Here is an 18730-nt window from a genome sequence, read left to right as displayed (position 1 = left end):
TTAGGCAAACTGTACCCTTCATGACTACAGCCACAGACAGGGAATGTCCTCCAGCAGAACAGAGCGAGGACTCAAGATAAACAGTGCAATCATTATGGTCTTGAGATAGTAACTTCCTTATAGTAAAGGTCCCAATTCAAAGATGGTATCTACCATTTATGTTCCTATGCTTACCACCTTCCTGTTTACTAGATCTCACTGATGTCTATAAACAAAGCAATAGGAAATACTAGGAACCAGTACTCATGGATTACTGAATTCAACTAAGTTTCAGTGAATTTCTTTTCCTGGATATTTCCTGTTCATGCACCCTGGATCAGACAACCTATTTCATTGACAACTTGTCTGTCTCCAGGAAAAAGATGTATAGAAGCAAGGAACAAAATCAACACTAATAACAAATGTTTTAGAATAATTTGCAGTGTCCAACCTCAGTTTTAACTGAAATCCTGTCCAGGTCAGATTCTTTCTCTAATTTAACCTGAACCTATACTATTATTCAGTAGATGCACTTCAATCCAGTTAAAGTGCTTAAAAGACAGTTACAAGTAAATGGAGTAGTTTCTAAATGAGACACATTCAAAGGAGTATTAGATTGATTTTCTGGAAAGAGTGCTCTAAGAGTGTTCTATTAAGCTTTAGGAAAGACAAAATTATATAAAATTCATATGAATAAACCAAAGAATTTTCCAAGGAAAAAACCTATGAGTGCATACTAGTATTACAGACATTTGCATACTTAGTGAGACAAATAATAAGATATTGCAATTATTTTTGTAAGTAGGCATACTACTGTCTACACATTTTCAGTCTATGTCAGTAATTACCTGAAATTTCTCAAACTCCTCTTGCTAGTTGGTAGTCTTGCAAGGGAAGTGAAAATTTCTTCTAGTATTAACTGTCTATGTTTTTCATACTTGGAGAACACCTATTTAACAGTTACATAATTGTTAAAAAATTATTTATTATAACATAAAATATCACTTGTTAAATAGATTATATATAGAAACATACACTTTACATGACATTTAAATAAATTATATTTCATGCACACCTTATTTTTAATGCATTGCTTTGTTTTTTCAAAGTAAGCATTTCTTTATAAAATACATAAAACCTTTTTCAAATATAGCTTTTAAAAAATCTTCAAATAGCATAAATGTGTAATAGTTCTTGAAAATACCATATGTTTTAAAATTTTCTACCAATGGTACAATACACTGAAAGTCAAACAGTGTAATACTAAGCTTTCAGACTCCAGTATAGAGCAAAAGTCTATGGTAACATACATTATATATGAACACGTATAGTTTTAGAGCACATTTGAGAAAACTAAGCTTTAATGTTTGCATGACATAAAATATTATTTCAGTTTCTGGGGTCAGGATTGTAGAGTTTGCTTCTCTCTTTGTTTGGGTAGAACTACTTTTATAAATACTGGAGTACATAATCCTTACAAAGATGAAAAACTTTCACTTGAACAAACACATTTGTGTTGTGCTGCAATTTTCCTTAAAAAATATTTTATCTGCCCCATTTTTCAAATAACCCCCTCTTCTAAGGAGAAGATAGAATATATTCTATTATATAGTTCTATTATATATTATATATAGAACTATCCTACTAGTTCTATAGCTTATACCATTGCATAAATTGTAATCTTAACAAGGGAGGTAAGGAAAATTGCATTGTTAAGATTTCTTAAGACAAGAAAGAACAGAAGAGGAAGGGGTTTTTGTTTTCACTTTAAATAACATAACCAAAATTGAGTAAAATCCTTGGTTTAAGTAGGCTATTTCTTCCTATAGAGTACTCTGAAAATGAGAGATCAGGTAGCTTTAATACTGTTCCTAGATTGTGATACCAAACTGTAAAAACATGGAAGAACAAAATTAGTTCTAAACTCCAATTCTCTACCAGCAAAAATACAGCCTATGTAAATGCCCTAATAACTCTCAGAAGAACATGAAACTGCAAATTAAAAATTACTTACTGCAGTCACTAATTTGATGGCACATAACTGTAGTTCACTGACATTTTCTACAAAGAAAGGTGTTATTCCCATAGATGATATCTATCAACAGAAAGAAGTTATTGTAAGTATATTTGACTAACAAACTGATATTTATGCATTTTCACAAGTAGATTACTCATTCATCAGATAAGGTATTTAGAAACATGTATTACTTCATATTATTTGCAAATAAAGTTCTTAAAGGATATTTTAATACAACCAGGTTAAAATTTTCTTAAGTGTACAATAAAAACCATTAAAGATCTAAATATTAAATGTTCTGCAGGCTACATACTACAGAACAAACTAGTCACTGATGTTAATAATTCAAAAGTTTGTACTTATTTCATACTTCATGTCATTGAGACAATTGCACTTTACAGTCTCTCTGGGAAAAGAAAAAACCATTCTCAGACAAAAATTTTTTTTATAAAACTTACTTGAAGAATAGTTGTATCGGTGAGAAGCTGTATCTCTAGCAACTCTGACAAACTGCTGACAATATCACAAACTTTGTTATATAACATCACTATAACTCTTTGCTTGTGGGTGGAACACTTAGCACGTTTTGCTTTTGAACTTAAAACACCACCTAGAAAATAAAAAATATCTTTATTAATTTTTTCAGTCTTTCACTTAGATATTAGAAAGATGATCATCTTCCTCAAAAAATGTCTCCAAAACAACTCCATGACTATAGCTTTGTAAATGCAAGTGCTCACAGAAGAAAAACTTTTTAGTAAAGTCAGTTGGAAAGCAAGAATTTCATATTTCAGTAATTGCTCTGAATTCTGCATCCAAGATTTTTGAAACCATTCTTGAACACCCGCATCTGAAGATATGCATATGACAACAAAATGCCAAATGCAAAACATTTAGCATACTAACCACCATGAGGATCCACTCTATACACAGGATCATATTGAGGATAGAGAGTGTTCTGCAAATGAAATTTTGTGTATTGAATAACTCTTTCTATTACGTCCTCAATATATACAGCTTTAGGCATATTTGGTGATGTCATAATATTGATAGCAGTAAGACAAGCATCAGCAGATTTTGTTACTCTCTCCATAATAAGATCTCTCCATAATCTCTCCTCATCTTCAGTGTCATTGTTCTGTAACAGGCAATAGAAAACAAGATAGTGTGAACAAGAAGTTAAATTTTTATCATTACCAAGTAAAAGATAACATTATTTTAATATATTTACATACACACATACAAAATGCAGTATTTCCTTTATGATACAAAATTAGTTTGTTTTAGAAATCAACAAATGTTTATTTTACTAACCACAAGTTTGTAATCCTAAGTTACAAGTCTTCAATATCTCACTGTATTCTTCTGGTAAAACACAAAGAAGCTTTCTGTGTATCATTGGAAAGCACCTTTAAGGAGGACTGTCACATTCTCTACTTAAAATGATGTACCTTAATCAAAATCTAAACTCATTCATCTAGTGTTTTCTTCGGTGGCCTATACACACCAGTTGCTGCTTTGATCAGTCTAATTTTTGCCACTAGAGGGTATTCTTACTCAAAAAGACTGTTGAATCACACAAAACTTATGAGAATACAACTTTCTCCATAGACCAATTAATCTATATCAATGGATTTAAAACATGCCTCATCAAATATGACCATTTAGATTTAGCACAGGGTATGAAATCTGTATTTCTGTGTTTCTACAAGTTATAAAAGTAAATATACATGAGGTTAATTATGACCACCTAGCACTACTGAAATATTGTAATAATGTTATTAATAGCAAAACCAGGTGAATTTTTTAATAACTTCTCTGGTACAGAGAAAAATAATCTTTCTTGCCTGTATAATAGCACAGTTCAACACTGTTTGTTTTCCTTGTAAAAATAAGGGGTTGGTGAAACCATATCAACTTTTTCTATCTAGGGTAAGGGAATCTAAATATCCCAGTGCATTATATATATTTGAAAAATCACCAGAAATCTGCAAATCAGGAGACACCTATAAATTTCTTGCATAGGATGGCTTTAAATCACACAATGGAGGGTTAAAAAAACCTAACACCAAAAAAAAACCCAAAATAAAAGCCCAAGTACTTCCATTTTTTTCCTAATTAATCTTGTACGTGCAAGAAAAAATACCTCTGGAAAATATCCCAACATGGAGGTAGGATATTTTTACTGCACTGTAAAAGAAATAAGCCTACTCCTTAGCAGAGGCTTTCTTTGCCATAATGACCTGAATCATGTTCACTGGGTTTTAAAAAAAAATCTAAAACTTGTTTGGCTAAAGATTTCTGCTTTTAATTGAAACTTTGTATCTCAGTTGCAATCATTGGACAAATCCATTAACTCTTTCATAATCTTGACTTTTACTATGAAAAGATAATGAAAAATATCACTTTAAAGGCATTGTCATAAAGACTCAATCGTAGTGAATTACAGTAGGTAAACCTGCACTTTCTTTTCACTTATTTTTCATACTGTTTAAGACATTCAGAACCATATACTGAAACTTTGAAAACCCAACAAACTACCTAGATGAAAATATTTAGGTACAAATAATGTTTTTTATTTTCAAGTTCAATTTTTTCTTTCCAATATACATAATTACTCTCTATTTCTAGAGATCAAGGGTTTTTTTCCCAGAAAACTCAAGAACTCTATTCTTGATAGAATACTGTTTTGACTAGAAAGTGTAGAAATAAATAAATAAATAAATAAATAAATGTGTAATGTATTTGAACCTCATAAAAACCCCTCCAAATCCCCATGTAGCTTTAGGTATATCAGAAAAAAAACCCTAAAATCTTCAACATCCTGGTAATTTTGTTTATGTTGATATCTTCAACTTTGCAGCATAAGGGCGGATCTAAATGAAGCACTTTCTCAGTTCTTAATGCTCAGGAGAAGAATATGCTCTACATGAAAGCTGTAATATTTCTTCCATTGTATAAGTGATGTTTTATGGACACGTAGAAAAGTAGAAAAAAAATGCCCAGTGGTGCAAGTAACACCAGTTACCATGAATATTTCAGGATGAAAATATAATATTTAAAATTAAGTCAAAAGATAACCTAATTGTTCCCAATATATCTGTTAGTTATCAGTACTATAGTAAAACATACTGAAACAATATAAACAATCGAATGTTACTTCAAATCTTAAAATTTGGTAATATTTTAATCACATACATATTAAATTAGTAAATACTTTCACAGACACACACAGTATTTGCAATTCTCACTATATGGGACTCAGGTGAAGAAAACCCTATTCTGCACAATGGTGTGAAACAATGTAATTTGAAACTCACATGGTTAAGTAATGTAGAAAGCTTCGAACCATCCTGAATATTCTTCTCCAAAATATTCAAGACTTTTACTGTTTTATCTGTTGAGAGCTAAAACAAGAAACAAAACATCAAACAACTGTAGGAATATAAAGGCTTCCAAACTGCTGAACAAATGTCCATGTATGAAGGACAGAACATGTTATGTAATCTGACAAATTTTAATTGTAAGCAATCTGAGATAAGGATTGGATCTTGATTGGTCTGGTTTCTGACACAGCATGATTGAGAATGCTGATAGAATTAAACTAGTGAAATATGTTCTAATACTGCAATCAAACGGCAAACCAGCAAAATATATAGAAATGTATTTAGAATTAGGTTTCTGTAATTAATTTTGTATAGTTATATGCTTTGCTTCTAGAAACAGAAATTTACCAAATCTAAGTATCAATCTCAAATTCTAACTGACCATATAGAGCTTTATTAAGAGAAAATCCAAGTTCTATGGACAAGCAGAAATAAAATTCCCTGATACTTGAGTGCTAATAAAAAGGAAATGTATTCTCAATAACTGTGTTAATTTAAAAAAATTAGTATGTTGAAAAAAGTAACTCAAATTCACTTACTGATGTTCTACAGAATTATGATTAAATAATCTGTAGAATATGCTAAACTCCAGAAAAGTCAGTTTCATTCATCCAGATACTATTGGATGCTCACCTTTGGAAGCAACAAAATTTTGATTTTATGCATACATGTAAGTATGTATGCAAAAAAAACAGGGAACAGAGGTTAAGGGTGAGAACTATCAGAAAACAGAAACACTCAGGTTGATATCACGCTACAAAGGAAGGTAGTGAGATCAAAGGAAAGACCAGGAAGAATATCTAAATCACAGATAAAAGAAAACCCTTCAGGGTAACTTGTATAAGTGGTTTCATAGATACTTCATAAACATAATATGTGGTTATGAGCAGGTAGAGTAAGAATATAACACAAGACTGTGTAAAGCCAAGATTTCTAGGAAGATAAGGAAAGCAAGAATATTGTTTCTAGAGGTGTAATACCACCAGTTTGCACCAACAGAAAGTTTCCTTGAACAGAAGTTGGAAAGAGTATAGCAAAGAAATCACAATATGCAGTCTACAAAAAATTAATCTTATTATCAGCTTGGGCATTAAGTCTTCTAAGTTTGAAAGGACTCTTTGGAGAGAGGAAGGAAGTAGGCAATTCAGTATGATGCTGGATGGACATCATACATTTACATTGCACTAATGGCATATATCAGCAAGGATGGATTTTTTTACTTTGCCAGCAGGTTCTGTTTTACTGTAGTTGCTCAACACTAGCTGTAAGGATCAAAGCCTATAGGATGATGTGTTTTTGTGAAAATAGATTAATTATTAGATTTTACTGCTCAGGCGTGTGTTACCTATTAGCATATAGTACTCTGAGTCAGCCCTAACAGAGGACCATTCAACAAAAATGTCACAGATTCAGAGACAGTAACATTTACGATGTGGCAAAGTTTTTAAGAACTTCAGCAGAAGCACAACTGTTCGCAGTATACCTGTCACATGTACACCTAAAGAGGGTGGAATATTACAGGGGACACATGTTTTTGTATGTTTAACAAAATTAAATGTTGAAAAAGAGCTAAATACTATGAAGATGCACCTTGTCCATAATGCCCATTGCCTTGATTTTTGCAGATTCACTACCCAACTCACTAAGCTGATGCTTTCCCAGTAGCAATTCTTGTGGAATCTCATCATCATCACCTTAAAAAAAAATAATTAAAAATTAACAATCACATTTCTAATAAGACTTCAAGGAAACTGGTATTTTACAGCCAATATGAAAAAGCCAACTGAAGAAAAAGAACTCATTTTCCAAATAGTTAACATATAATAGTTCCATTTAATGAAGACTGATAATGACAAGTTTTGATTGTGTTAAAATGACTACTTGTTAAATATGACTGAAAGTCATAAGTTAAGTTTTAATCCAAGGTTGTAGACACCATAGCTTTAGTGATTTGCTTACTATGTTCCTCCCCTTGTTCTAATCTTGTGACGAAGATGGTAGGAAAAAAATTAACAAATGCTCCATTATCCATTTCAAAATCATCTTGGTCATCTTGGTGAACCTGAATTCCATCAGACACGTATGTTAAACTGGCTTAGTTTCTACTGAAATGGATAAGGAGCATACAGTGATTCAGTGTCTTACTCATAAGTGCATAAGCACTGCTGCTGAATTGAATAATCAACCTCTGTTGGACCAAAGGCCACAACAGATGTAAAATTATGTGCCTCAGAAATTACTGGCAATAAAACAATCTTATGTTAGTTTTGTTTACAAAGATATGTTTGACAGAAGATAACACCCTAATGATGTCCCAAAGAGGTACCCTTTCCACTTTAAGGGACTATTATTTGTCTTATTGTGATTTATGTCCCTTTTGGATTCTGCAGAGAGGAAGAAGGATATTCTTCCTATAGTAGCAAGTGAAATTGGAAAGGTAAAGGCCTCCACTAAAGGTAGAAGCCATATAAATGCAGTATACTGTAGTGTGTATCACAGGCAATTAAATCACAAAGAAGGAAGTTTGAAAATACTGAGATGCAAATTTCCTTCATGTGTTTCTAATTGGGGAAAGTATTTTGAAATATTCTGACATATTACCAAAAGCTGTAAAATCCATGTCTTCTAAATTTTCCAAAATATTCTCTATTGAAGCAGTAAATCTTTTGAAAGTAGAAGAATCCATCATTTCTGTTGAAAAAGAAATGTATATATAATTATTTTATATACAAACCAGAAAATACAAACTATAAAAAATAAATATTCTAAAATTACCTTCAGGTGTTAGTTTAGGTTCGTAAGCTTTCCTCTTCTTTTGTTTTTCTTTTTTCTTCATTTTTCTAGCCACTAATTAAGAGAATAAAGGACTGTTTACACTTTTTATGCTTATATTCAATACTGCATGTAAAAATGTTTATTTTAAAATGTTTAAGATATACTTTTAAAATGCAATAGTATTATGGAAGAAAATAATTTTTTTAAAACAATCAGTTACCCTCACTGAGGCTAGGAAGAGGAGAATAATCATCCATATCAGAGTCATTGGGACTGCGATTACGATAACGGCTACTACCAGAAGTCCTCCTTCCTTCATGACAATAACCACTTCTCCTATGGTCACCAGAACTTCTTCTATCATGTTCTTCATATTCCCAAGCTTCATCTCTATCCTTTTTATGTCTTTTACGAGATGCTAGAAATTAAATGCATTTTCATTATAAGGACAAAAATTCTACTTTTAATAGCTCAAAGTTATACATTTGCAAGTTAAACACTATCATATAGATGTTTTGTAAAACAAACACTCTAAAACTATAATATAAAAATCTGTTATGACATTATTCTAACAATTTCTTTTGAATTACATGAAAACTGTACCTAAAACTGGGAACGACAAACAAACATTTAAAAATACAAATTTACAGGGCAGTTGTCATTTTAAACAAAGTCTGGAAAGTAGAACAAATCAAAATAAGTTTCATCCTTTTAATAAGAGAACACTGAGGTAATTTCTTCAGTTATCTAAATTCTGACTATTACTGGATGTCTGTTCCAATTCAGTGATTGCATCTAACACAACAAGGTCCAGTGAGACTTGGCAATCTCTAGTTACTTAAAGATATTCTGTTTTGTCAAGACAACTAAAATTTTGTTTTGATATATATTTCCAGAGATTCAGTATAATGGAGAAAGCTGGAGTCACAATCCTCAGCCAGGCAGCAAGTATATACCACAGAAAGTTATTATAATCAGTTTTCAGTCAGGACCAAAAAAACTTGCACAACTGAATGTTGAAAAACTGGGATAAATGTTCTATACAAAACCAGAAACTTGATAGAAATAAAGCGTGTGTGTATGGAAGAGAATGGAGAGTTCTTTGTTTTCAAATACAGTCCTCAAGGAGCGAGAGTGATAAGATGTAATAGGAAAAAGATACGGAGAAGGAGGTAATTTCATCCATGAAATCAGCCAACTCTCTATTATATAAGGTAACAGGATAGTAAAGAGATGTCTAACAGAGACTTTGCTGTGAAGATCAAAATGGCTCCAAAACATTACATTCTAGACTAGAAGAGTTTATTATTCATGTGAACTTGCATATAACAGCCCTGACATCTCTGTGTCTCTACCAAAGCCTCCTGAAATTTAGAGAGGTATGACTGTATAGAGAGTTGTTTCTGAGCAAAATGGCTCCAAGCATTCAGACAGAACTGGAACAGAACTGACAAGTTCTTTCCATAACCCCAGTTTATGGAGAAGAATAGGAAACATACTAGAATATAGTTACACCAGGATATAGTCAGTAGTCAGCTCAGGCTCAGAACTAATAAAACCAACATTGAATCAAAGGTGATACTAATGCTCTGCACTGCACTCTAGAGGGTTTCCATTTCTGAAAACTTCTTCACAGAAGTGGTTCAAGTATTTAATAACTTAGTTTATGTTTTTGAGTTGTTCTGCTTCTGGATCAGACTTGCTTCTGGAGGCAGTAAAATCATGTTCACAAGGCCTGAGCTACTATCACTGTCAATTCTAAAATGGTTGAGAGTTAACTGCAACTGAAGAAATGAAGAGCTGCCTGGGATACCTGAAGTGAGCATATTGGAGAAGTAGGGGGTTTATGGGAAAAGACTTTACACATCTTAACTGATTCTTTTCCCCCAGGAGACAGTATTTTGTGGAGGTAGATGAAATCTGTCTCCACAGTTTACAAATCATTAGTATCAGTTTATGCTCTGTAGGACAAATTCTGACCCCAGCTACATCTCCATGAGAAAAGTCACTTCCAATATTGCTTTCCAGCAGAAATTTAAACTGACCGGTTTATTAATGTTGCACAACAAAACAGAATGTGTTACAGTTGTACTGGCTCTGCAAGGCAAATAACATGTACATGGGAACATCTACTCATGATAAGTAATTGCTCTACAAAGTTTATTTTGAAGTAGATAAAAATAACTAAAAATGTAAGTACTAATAATATTTCAAGAAATACTATTAATTTTTTACATAGACTACTCAGAATTAAAACACCCAATTTCCTTCTGAATTCTGCCAAACACTTATTAAATAAACACATTTAGCACTCACTGTATGAGAATTATTTCATCAATTTTTAGTTCTCATAATTTAATTTAACGGAATGCCCTTTCTTTATGAGATACTAAAAGAAATTTATCTTCTTCTATAACAATCACTATTTCATATTTTTAAAGTCCAATTTTAGACAACCAAAAGAATTCTGAAATACATATCTGTAACAGTACAAATCTATTCAGTGTACTTGACATAGATCTTTCATTCTCTTGATCATTTTGTTTTGTTTTACCTCAATTCAGTTCTACAGTATCCTTTGAGAAATATAATTTACTTTTAACTAAAATGTCCTCAATTAATTGTTTAGAATGATGGTCAGATCTCTTGAGTGGATATAGTGAACCTAGAATCCCTTAAAGCATATAATTACTGTGAAAATTTTCCTTAATTTGCTTTACTTCACATTTAAGAATTTCAACAACCACTATGGTTTATATGTACTACTTACATTCAAAAGCTTCTTCACTGTCATTGTCTTCATCAGAACTGATTTCAGCATATTTTGGTTTCTCATTAACTGTGCTACGTTTGCGCTTGTTCATTTTCACACGTTCACAAAGCGGCATGGTGGATTCAATTTCTGCCAGGAGCTCAGGAGGCAATTCCTTTAACACTGACTGATCTATGCTACCTATTAATGGAGAACAAGAAGAGTAAATATGAACCTGAAGATAATAAGGGCTCAACACTACAGTCCTTTCTCAGGAACTGCTTACAGTAGATCTAATAATAAATAATACCACAGTTGGATATACTTGGATGTATTTGACAGCTCTTTCTAAAGTTGAATTTATTGTTCACACTGCAATTAGAAATTAACATAATGAATTGCATACACATCTCCTTCAATAAAATATTTTGTCAGGCATATAAATAAATTCAAATTGGTGAATTTCCTTTGTAAAAAGACATTCTTGCTGTACTTCCACAAAATTTAGTCTTATTTTGGTTCATTCTCTGAATTCAACAGTTTTTCTAACAGTGTATGTAAATTAAGGATTCATTAAGCCTAATTAATAGTTCTGTTTATTCTCATTCAAATTATTTAGTGTACACAAAACAGTAATCTTCCTATTTTCAGCAGTTAGAGACAATCTGTGGCAGAATCTGTGGGGTCTTATCCCTAAAACCAGACAAAATACTTGACATTTCAATCTCTGCCTCAAATTTTTTTTTCTTACCTTTTACTAGTAGTTTTATAATGAAACCCAAATTTTTGCTTGATTTTGTCACAAAGCATATTTGGAATATTTTTTACTTAATATATACAAACAGTAAGTTGGACCACATCAGGGTTCTCTTCCACAGAGGTAAATACTTAGATATTATCAATGATTCTTATCACATTTTAAAATTATGATTAGACCCATATAGTCAGTATAAAGGAATTTACAGTCAAAATATTTGACAAGTGACATGAGGAAACCAAATAATTAGAAAGTATTTCTTGGGGGTTTGTTTATTTGATGTCTTATTTTTATTTATCAAAGAACCTATTGCACAGATTTTAAGATTATTGGACTAAACTGTTAACCTTTTTCCAACAACAGAACAAATGCCTGTCATAAGTGCCTCTCTCTCCTTCCCAAGAAATAGAGAGGAAATCACCTACTAATTGCTATACACACACAAATTCTCCAAGAAATCATCTGGATGATAATTCACTTTTTAATTGCATTAACTATATAACTAACATAGCTTTATAAAATTTATTTCCATTTTTACACAAATATCCCAGTAATAATTTTTTTAAAGTCTCATATCATATATTACTGGTTTCACATATCTCTACAATGAAACTAATGATAAGATTATTTTTTGGTATAATTCTCAGATATGTTCATCAAGTCATCCTATTAGAGTGCATTTTAAAAAAGATTTAACTTAAAATATTGGGGTTTTCAAACTGAGGTAGGAAAATATCTATAAAGTAAAACTGATAGCAAAAGTTGTCCCTGCTTCCCCCGTGCTGTGGTCGCTCATTTATTTGCTTTAAATTTCCATTCTTTGATAATTACCACCTGATAAAGTTCTCAAATTCTCAATATTGTTTTTAAAAATGCTAGAAAACATTTCACAGTGTGGTTTACCGTGGTACTTTGAAATGATTATTCTTTGTGAACTGGGCACTATATTGAAGATAGGCAGAAATATGACAGCATGGACAGATCAGTTCCTCTATATGTATCAGCAGTTGACTGGATGCCAGCCAGGTCTAATCTAGATGCTGCATGGACATGTCTGAGCAGTGGTTGCCCTACATTAATACTCTTTGCATGCCTATACATTGTCTGAAGAGAGTTAGCTTACATTCAGACCCAGACTAGAAGAAAATTTGCACATATATGTTCTAAGACAATGTCCACAGGTGAAATTGCTAGAGGACCTCAGATCCTGGGTTTTTTTAACACATATTCTCAACTTCATGCACTGTTGATAATTTCATTGAAATCAGGGGGACAACACACAGAGCATAAAGCCTATAGTAAATCTGGTCAAATACACTGCAAAAAACAGCTGCAAGTAAAGGAACAAAAGTTGCATTAAGATTCATATAAGTGCTTAAAAGCTAGATGGGCTAGATGTACTTACATTAACAGGAGTATTTTTCTACAAATATATCTTTAAGCCTCTCCTAGTCTACAATGAAAAGTAAATTTTAAACCATAATAACTAGTAAGACAGATTGCTTGGAGAGGAAATAAGAAAAGGAGACCAATCAGCAATGGATTGTATACCCAGATTGGCAAGAGTTCCATAACCAAATTCTAATTCAATTCAACTTCAAACTCAGTTTCAAAACTATGCCTGAATGTTTCATGATATAATTTTAAGATTGTGAACATTGTTTTGAAGAACTGTTAGAAGAGAATTCATGCTTTATTTTCCTAATACTGTGCACAAAGAACATATCAGTAAGATGAAAGGTGATATATTTTAAGTAAGAAAACCCTAAAAAAACACTGACCGAAACAGGAAGCAAAAAACACAAGCTGCTACTTCCCTACCTCCTAGGAATATCTATTCTTGCTTTCCTTATTGATTTTGTTCTGAGGGTAGAACACTACTCTGTCTTTAAAAATAAGTCAATTTCCACAGTGTTAATTATACATCAATGAAAAATAAAAATGCACGTAATGTAAATATTTGGAAAAATAACTATCCCTCTGGGGTACTGGGGCCTCCTAAAACAACATCACCTGTACCCCTCATGAAGGCCTCCTCCGTTAAGAGGAAAAGAAGGGTAGTTGTAATAATAGACTCCCTTCTAAGGGAAATGGAGGGCCTGATATGCAGACTGCACCCAACTCACAGAGGTCTTCTGACTCCCAGGGGCTCAAATAAGGGACATTACTGGAAAACTCTCCAGTCTTGTAAGGCCCTCTGATTGCTAGCCATTATTGGTTGTTCAAACTGCCAGTAAGGAAATAACAAAGAGAAGTCTGAGGGCAATCAAAAGAGACTTCAGGGCCCTGGGATGACTGATAGAGGGATCAGGAGTATAGGTAGTGATTTTCTTGACTCTTCCGGTAACAAGGATAATAGGTATAGGCAGGTCCATCAGGTCAGTGAGTGGCTCTGAGGTTGGTTTAATCAGAAAAATGTTGGGGCTTTTGACCATGGGATGATCTACTCAAAACCTGGTCTACTGACACCTGATGGGATGCACCTTTCTCAAAGGGGAAAAATGGTTCTAGAGCAGGAGCCAGCGGGGTTCGTTGACAGAGCTTTACACTGGCTTGCAAGGGAGAAAGGGGCAAAACCAGGCTTGCCAGTGATGAGTGATGGGATGGTGTGCCAAAACTTGAGGAAACAAACACTAATGGCATCCCTCAATCTGTCTCAAGAGGTGTTGGCTACAATGTACCACACCTGAAATGTTTCTACACTAATGCACGCAGCATGAGGAACAAACACGAGGAGCTCAAAGCTTTGGCCCACTCCCAGGGATTTGATATCATTGGCATAAGAGAAACCTGGTGGGATGAGACCTGTGACTGGAGTGCCCAGTTGAATGGTTGGTTACAGGCTCTTCAGGAGGAACAGGCAGGGCAGGAGAGGTGGAGGGGTGGCACTGTATGTAATAGAAGGGTTAGAATGTCTGGAGTTCACAGTTGGCAATGGCACAGTTGAGAGCCTCTGGGTAAGAATCAAGGAGCAAACAAATAATACCAATGTCACTGTGGGAGTCTGCTATAGACTTTCCAGACAGGACGATGACACTGCTGAATTATTCTTTGAGGAACTAGGGGACACTTCAAAGTCAACTGCCCTTGTCCTTATGGGGGACTTCAACTTGCCAGAAATAAACTGGGAGCATCACACAGCTGGTACAACCTGGGCCAGAAGATTCCTAAAAAACCTGGAGGATAACTTTATGGAACAGGTCCTAAGGAAACCAATTTGGAAAGATGCCCTCCTTGATCTGCTGCTTGTCAACAAGGTGGATCTTGTGAGCGAAGTGGGGATTGGAGGTGGTCTTGGCCACAGCAACCACGAGGGAATTGAGTTTAAAATCTCTGTTGACAGGAGGAAAAGTGCCAACAAAACCTCAACCCTGGCCATGAGGAGAGCATACTTCAGGACACTCAGGGAATTAGTGAGTGCGATCCTCTGGGAAAATGTTTGTGCAGGTGCTGGGGTCCATCAGTGCTGGTCACTTTTCAAACATCACCTCCTAACGGCACAGAAACAGACAATTCCCAAATGTTGGAAGCCAAGTAGGCGAGGCAGAAGGTTGGCTTGGCTGATCAGGGATCTTGTCTTGGAGATGAGGCAAAAAAGGAAGGTGTATGCCCAGTATAAGCGAGGTCATGTGAAGAATTCAGAGATGTTGCTTGCCACTGTAGGGAGAAAATTTGTGCTACCAAAGCTCAACAGGAGTTGAAGCTGCCAGAAATGCGGGGGACAACAAAAAGAGTTTTTTCAAATACATTAATGGCAATAGACAGAATAGAAAATTCATTGACCTGTTCCAGGATGAGGATGGTCACCTCCCAAACAGGGAGAGAGACAAAGCAGAGGTGTTTAATGCTTTATTTGCCTGTCATCAACACAGATGATGGACCAAAGGGATCTCAGTGCCCTGAGCTGGAGGACCATGACTTGCGGGAATGATCAACTCCTAGGCAACCCTGAAGTTGTGTGGGATCTGATGCTTTAGCTGGATCCCTACAAATCTATGGGGCTTCATGAGATTCATCCCGGAATCCTCAAAGACCTGCTGATGTCATCGCAAAACCTCTCAATGATTTTTGAGCAAGCTTGGGAACCTGGAGAGGTCCCAGCTGACTGGAAGCTGGTGAACGCTGTCCCAATTTTCAAGAGGGGCAAGAAGGAGGACCCTGGAAACTACAGGTCTGTCAGTCTCATATCAGTGCCTGGTAAAGTTATGGAGAAGATTATTCCAAGATGTATTGAAAAACACCTCAAAGACAACACAGTCATTGGTCACAGCCAGCACAACTTCATGAGAGGAAAGTCCTGCTTATCAGACTTGATTCCCTTCTATGACAATGTTCCCCACCTAGTTGATCAAGGGAAGACAGTTGATGGAATCTTTTTGGATTTCAGTAAAGCTTTCGATCCTGTCTCTCCCAGGAACCTTCTGGACAAACTGTCCAGCCCACAGATGGATAAACACATCAAAATCTAATCTTTAGAATGATCCAAAATCACTTTGCCTTGAATTTGAAGCCCTGATTCAGACAGATGCATCCATCACCAGAACGCCTTTAAGACAGGTTGAACATAAAAAGACTGCACCAAAAATCATAATATAATTTTGGACTTTTAGATGCATTCAATATGGAAAGCACAACTATATTTTGACACAACAATCAGTTTATTCATATTAGTTTCACCTGTCTTGATATGGTGACTTCAAACAAGCAGCTATGGAAAAAGGGATGATGCTTGCTGACACTTAGGTCAGCTTTCCAGGATCAGAGAGGTTCTTCCTGCCATAAAATCAAAATGAACACTAATAAACTGTTATCTTCTCAGTAATCACAGAATCACAGAATATGCCAAGTTGGAAGGGACCCACAAGGATCATGGAGTCCAGCCCTTAGCCCTGCACAGGACCATCCCCAAGAGTCACACCATGTGCCTGAGAGTATCACCCAAATGTTTCTTGAACTCTGTCAGGCTTGTTGTTGTGACCATTTAAAACCTAAGATTATGTTAATGAAGACTTTTGCATAAATTAGCTTCCCGTAAATACTGTCTTTTTCATTTGTATGCTAATACTTTGTACTAAGCAAAGCTGCAGTTAATGCAATTTCATATTTGCAATCTCTATATATACCTCATATTTTACAATGCAACTTTTTCGAAGATGAAGACATTATAGAAAAGAACACACAAGGGTCTAAGAGGGAACAGTGACACTTGTTTGGGGTGTGGATATGAATCTTAACTTTGGATTTCCCCGTGTTTAGAAATTTAAGTTTAGCCATTCCCAACATTCTGGGACTTCCACACTAATAAATCTTCACACATCTTCATTTTGACATTAAAAATAAAAACTTACATATTACAGCTCAATTTTTCCCTCCCCTCACTCCTTTTTAGCCACAGAAGACATTAACTACCTACTGGACTCTTCTAATTTTGCTGATGACTAGTATATGAAATCTTGCCTTTATTCCCCAGATACTAAGCTCACTTCCTTACATGTCCTCTCTGAGTATTTGATAGAGGATGTTCCAGTCATTTTGGGTCTACCTCAGTTATGTATCACTAGCTTACTGTCTAACTTTTTCAAGTCATTTTGGGTCACCACTATAACAGTACTGATAGCACAGACTCACAGCTTAATTCTACTGCAACCACTCATGTAGATAATGTTCTATTTTAGATTAAGAACTAAAAGAAAAAAGAGGGGATAAAAGTATTTCCCTGCTTTATAAAGATGCTTGGAAAATAAACACTGTTTAAAAATAGTTAAGTACTGTTACAGTATAGCGCTCAGGCACTACAGTGATAAGTGCCACATGATTACCTGTGATTGATGAATAGTTTACTGGTTAAAGCTGAAAATTTTCAGCTATCCCTTAGTGTGCAAATTTAATTACATCCTTTCCACTGTGCTCTCCCTTAAAATGCTCCATTACATCTGTAGTGGGTTTGTTAGGGTAAACAGCATTTCCTCTTTCCAGTCAGGAAGCTGGGCTGGGTCACCTGACTCATATTGACCAAAGAAATATTCCATATCATGTTAGGTCAGTTCAGATATAAAAGAGAAAGAAGAGAAGGAAGTGGTTTCTTTCTTCTTCTGGATAGCTGAACGGACAGGGCAGCTGTCTTCTTGGAGGAGGGACACTGTTTCATATGGGGAAGTATTTGTTGTATTTGTAGTGTTATTAGTTTAGTTTTTTTCCTTTTCTTTTTCCCTTCTCTGTGTAAATATAAACCGCCTTTTTCTCTAGCGAGTTTTGGTTTTATGTTGGTTTTTTTTTCTCTTCCCTTTCCCTCTGAAAGGGGGAGCGGGGGGGTGTTTGGGTGATTTGTGTGGACAGTTGGCGCTCAACCAAGGTCAAATTACTACAACAGCTTTACATCTCAGTCTGTGGTGATCACAGTCCCCTGCCCACCAGCATCACAGTACTCCAAATAATTCTGTGCCCTGGAGAGTTTTAAGAACAGAAGGGGAAACACAGGGAAAACAATATCCTTTTTTCAAAATGGAATTTAAGATATGAGGAAAGTACATCTGCTCATAAGACAGAAGTTCCACTTTTATCTCAATACCATATCATCAGCTGAAACACACCATCAAGGTGAATACTGATGAAAATAATCTGAGTAGTCATCCATTTACTTTTCTCTACCCTAAAGTTTTTTGCAGGTGTGGAAGGTATGGCAGGAGCATCCCCTGTCAGGAGGGAGAGAAGTAGTGTTAGGAAGTATGTCCTATATCATTCCATAGAACCTGCTTAAACGCCTTTCAAAATAATTTTTCCTCATCTACCCTAATACTGGCACAAAGGGAAAGCTCCAAGCCACAAGCTAAGCAAAAGGAGAGGTTCAAGTTCCCTGTTTATGTCCCAGTCCTTAGATCTGACTTTGAGAAATGGGACCCAGTCAGGTTGGTGGGTCAGAGAAGGATCTGGACACAGAAACTGAATAATTCCATGATGTAGTAGATGTCATCGTTGCCCATGGCTAAGCAGAACAGATTCAAAAAGGTTTTTAGAATTGCTCAAAGTACTCTTAAAAGAAAGAAACATTTTTTGACACAGAAAAG

At 34.8% G+C, this 18730-nt stretch overlaps 1 protein-coding gene across 1 annotated transcript in view; it reads right to left on the bottom strand.

Annotated features, from left to right (window-relative positions):
• Positions 1-18730, bottom strand: part of LOC126642631 (nipped-B-like protein) — a gene marked incomplete at its 5' end in the record, with an annotated part of 64747 nt that overhangs the window by 14013 nt on the left and 32004 nt on the right. The window contains 10 exons of the mRNA XM_050320432.1: positions 828-928; positions 1994-2074; positions 2455-2606; positions 2903-3134; positions 5317-5403; positions 6973-7076; positions 7984-8073; positions 8158-8229; positions 8378-8575; positions 10928-11110. Of these exons, the coding sequence (XP_050176389.1) occupies positions 828-928; positions 1994-2074; positions 2455-2606; positions 2903-3134; positions 5317-5403; positions 6973-7076; positions 7984-8073; positions 8158-8229; positions 8378-8575; positions 10928-11110 (1300 nt within the window). The remainder of the gene's footprint in view (positions 1-827; positions 929-1993; positions 2075-2454; positions 2607-2902; positions 3135-5316; positions 5404-6972; positions 7077-7983; positions 8074-8157; positions 8230-8377; positions 8576-10927; positions 11111-18730) is intronic.

Source organism: Myiozetetes cayanensis, unplaced genomic scaffold, assembly GCF_022539395.1.
Source record: "Myiozetetes cayanensis isolate MyiCay16 unplaced genomic scaffold, myiCay2020 scf239, whole genome shotgun sequence".
Taxonomy (NCBI): Eukaryota; Metazoa; Chordata; class Aves; order Passeriformes; family Tyrannidae; genus Myiozetetes; species Myiozetetes cayanensis.
Note: the sequence above shows the minus strand (reverse complement) of the source record. Positions and strands in the feature narration are given on the sequence as shown.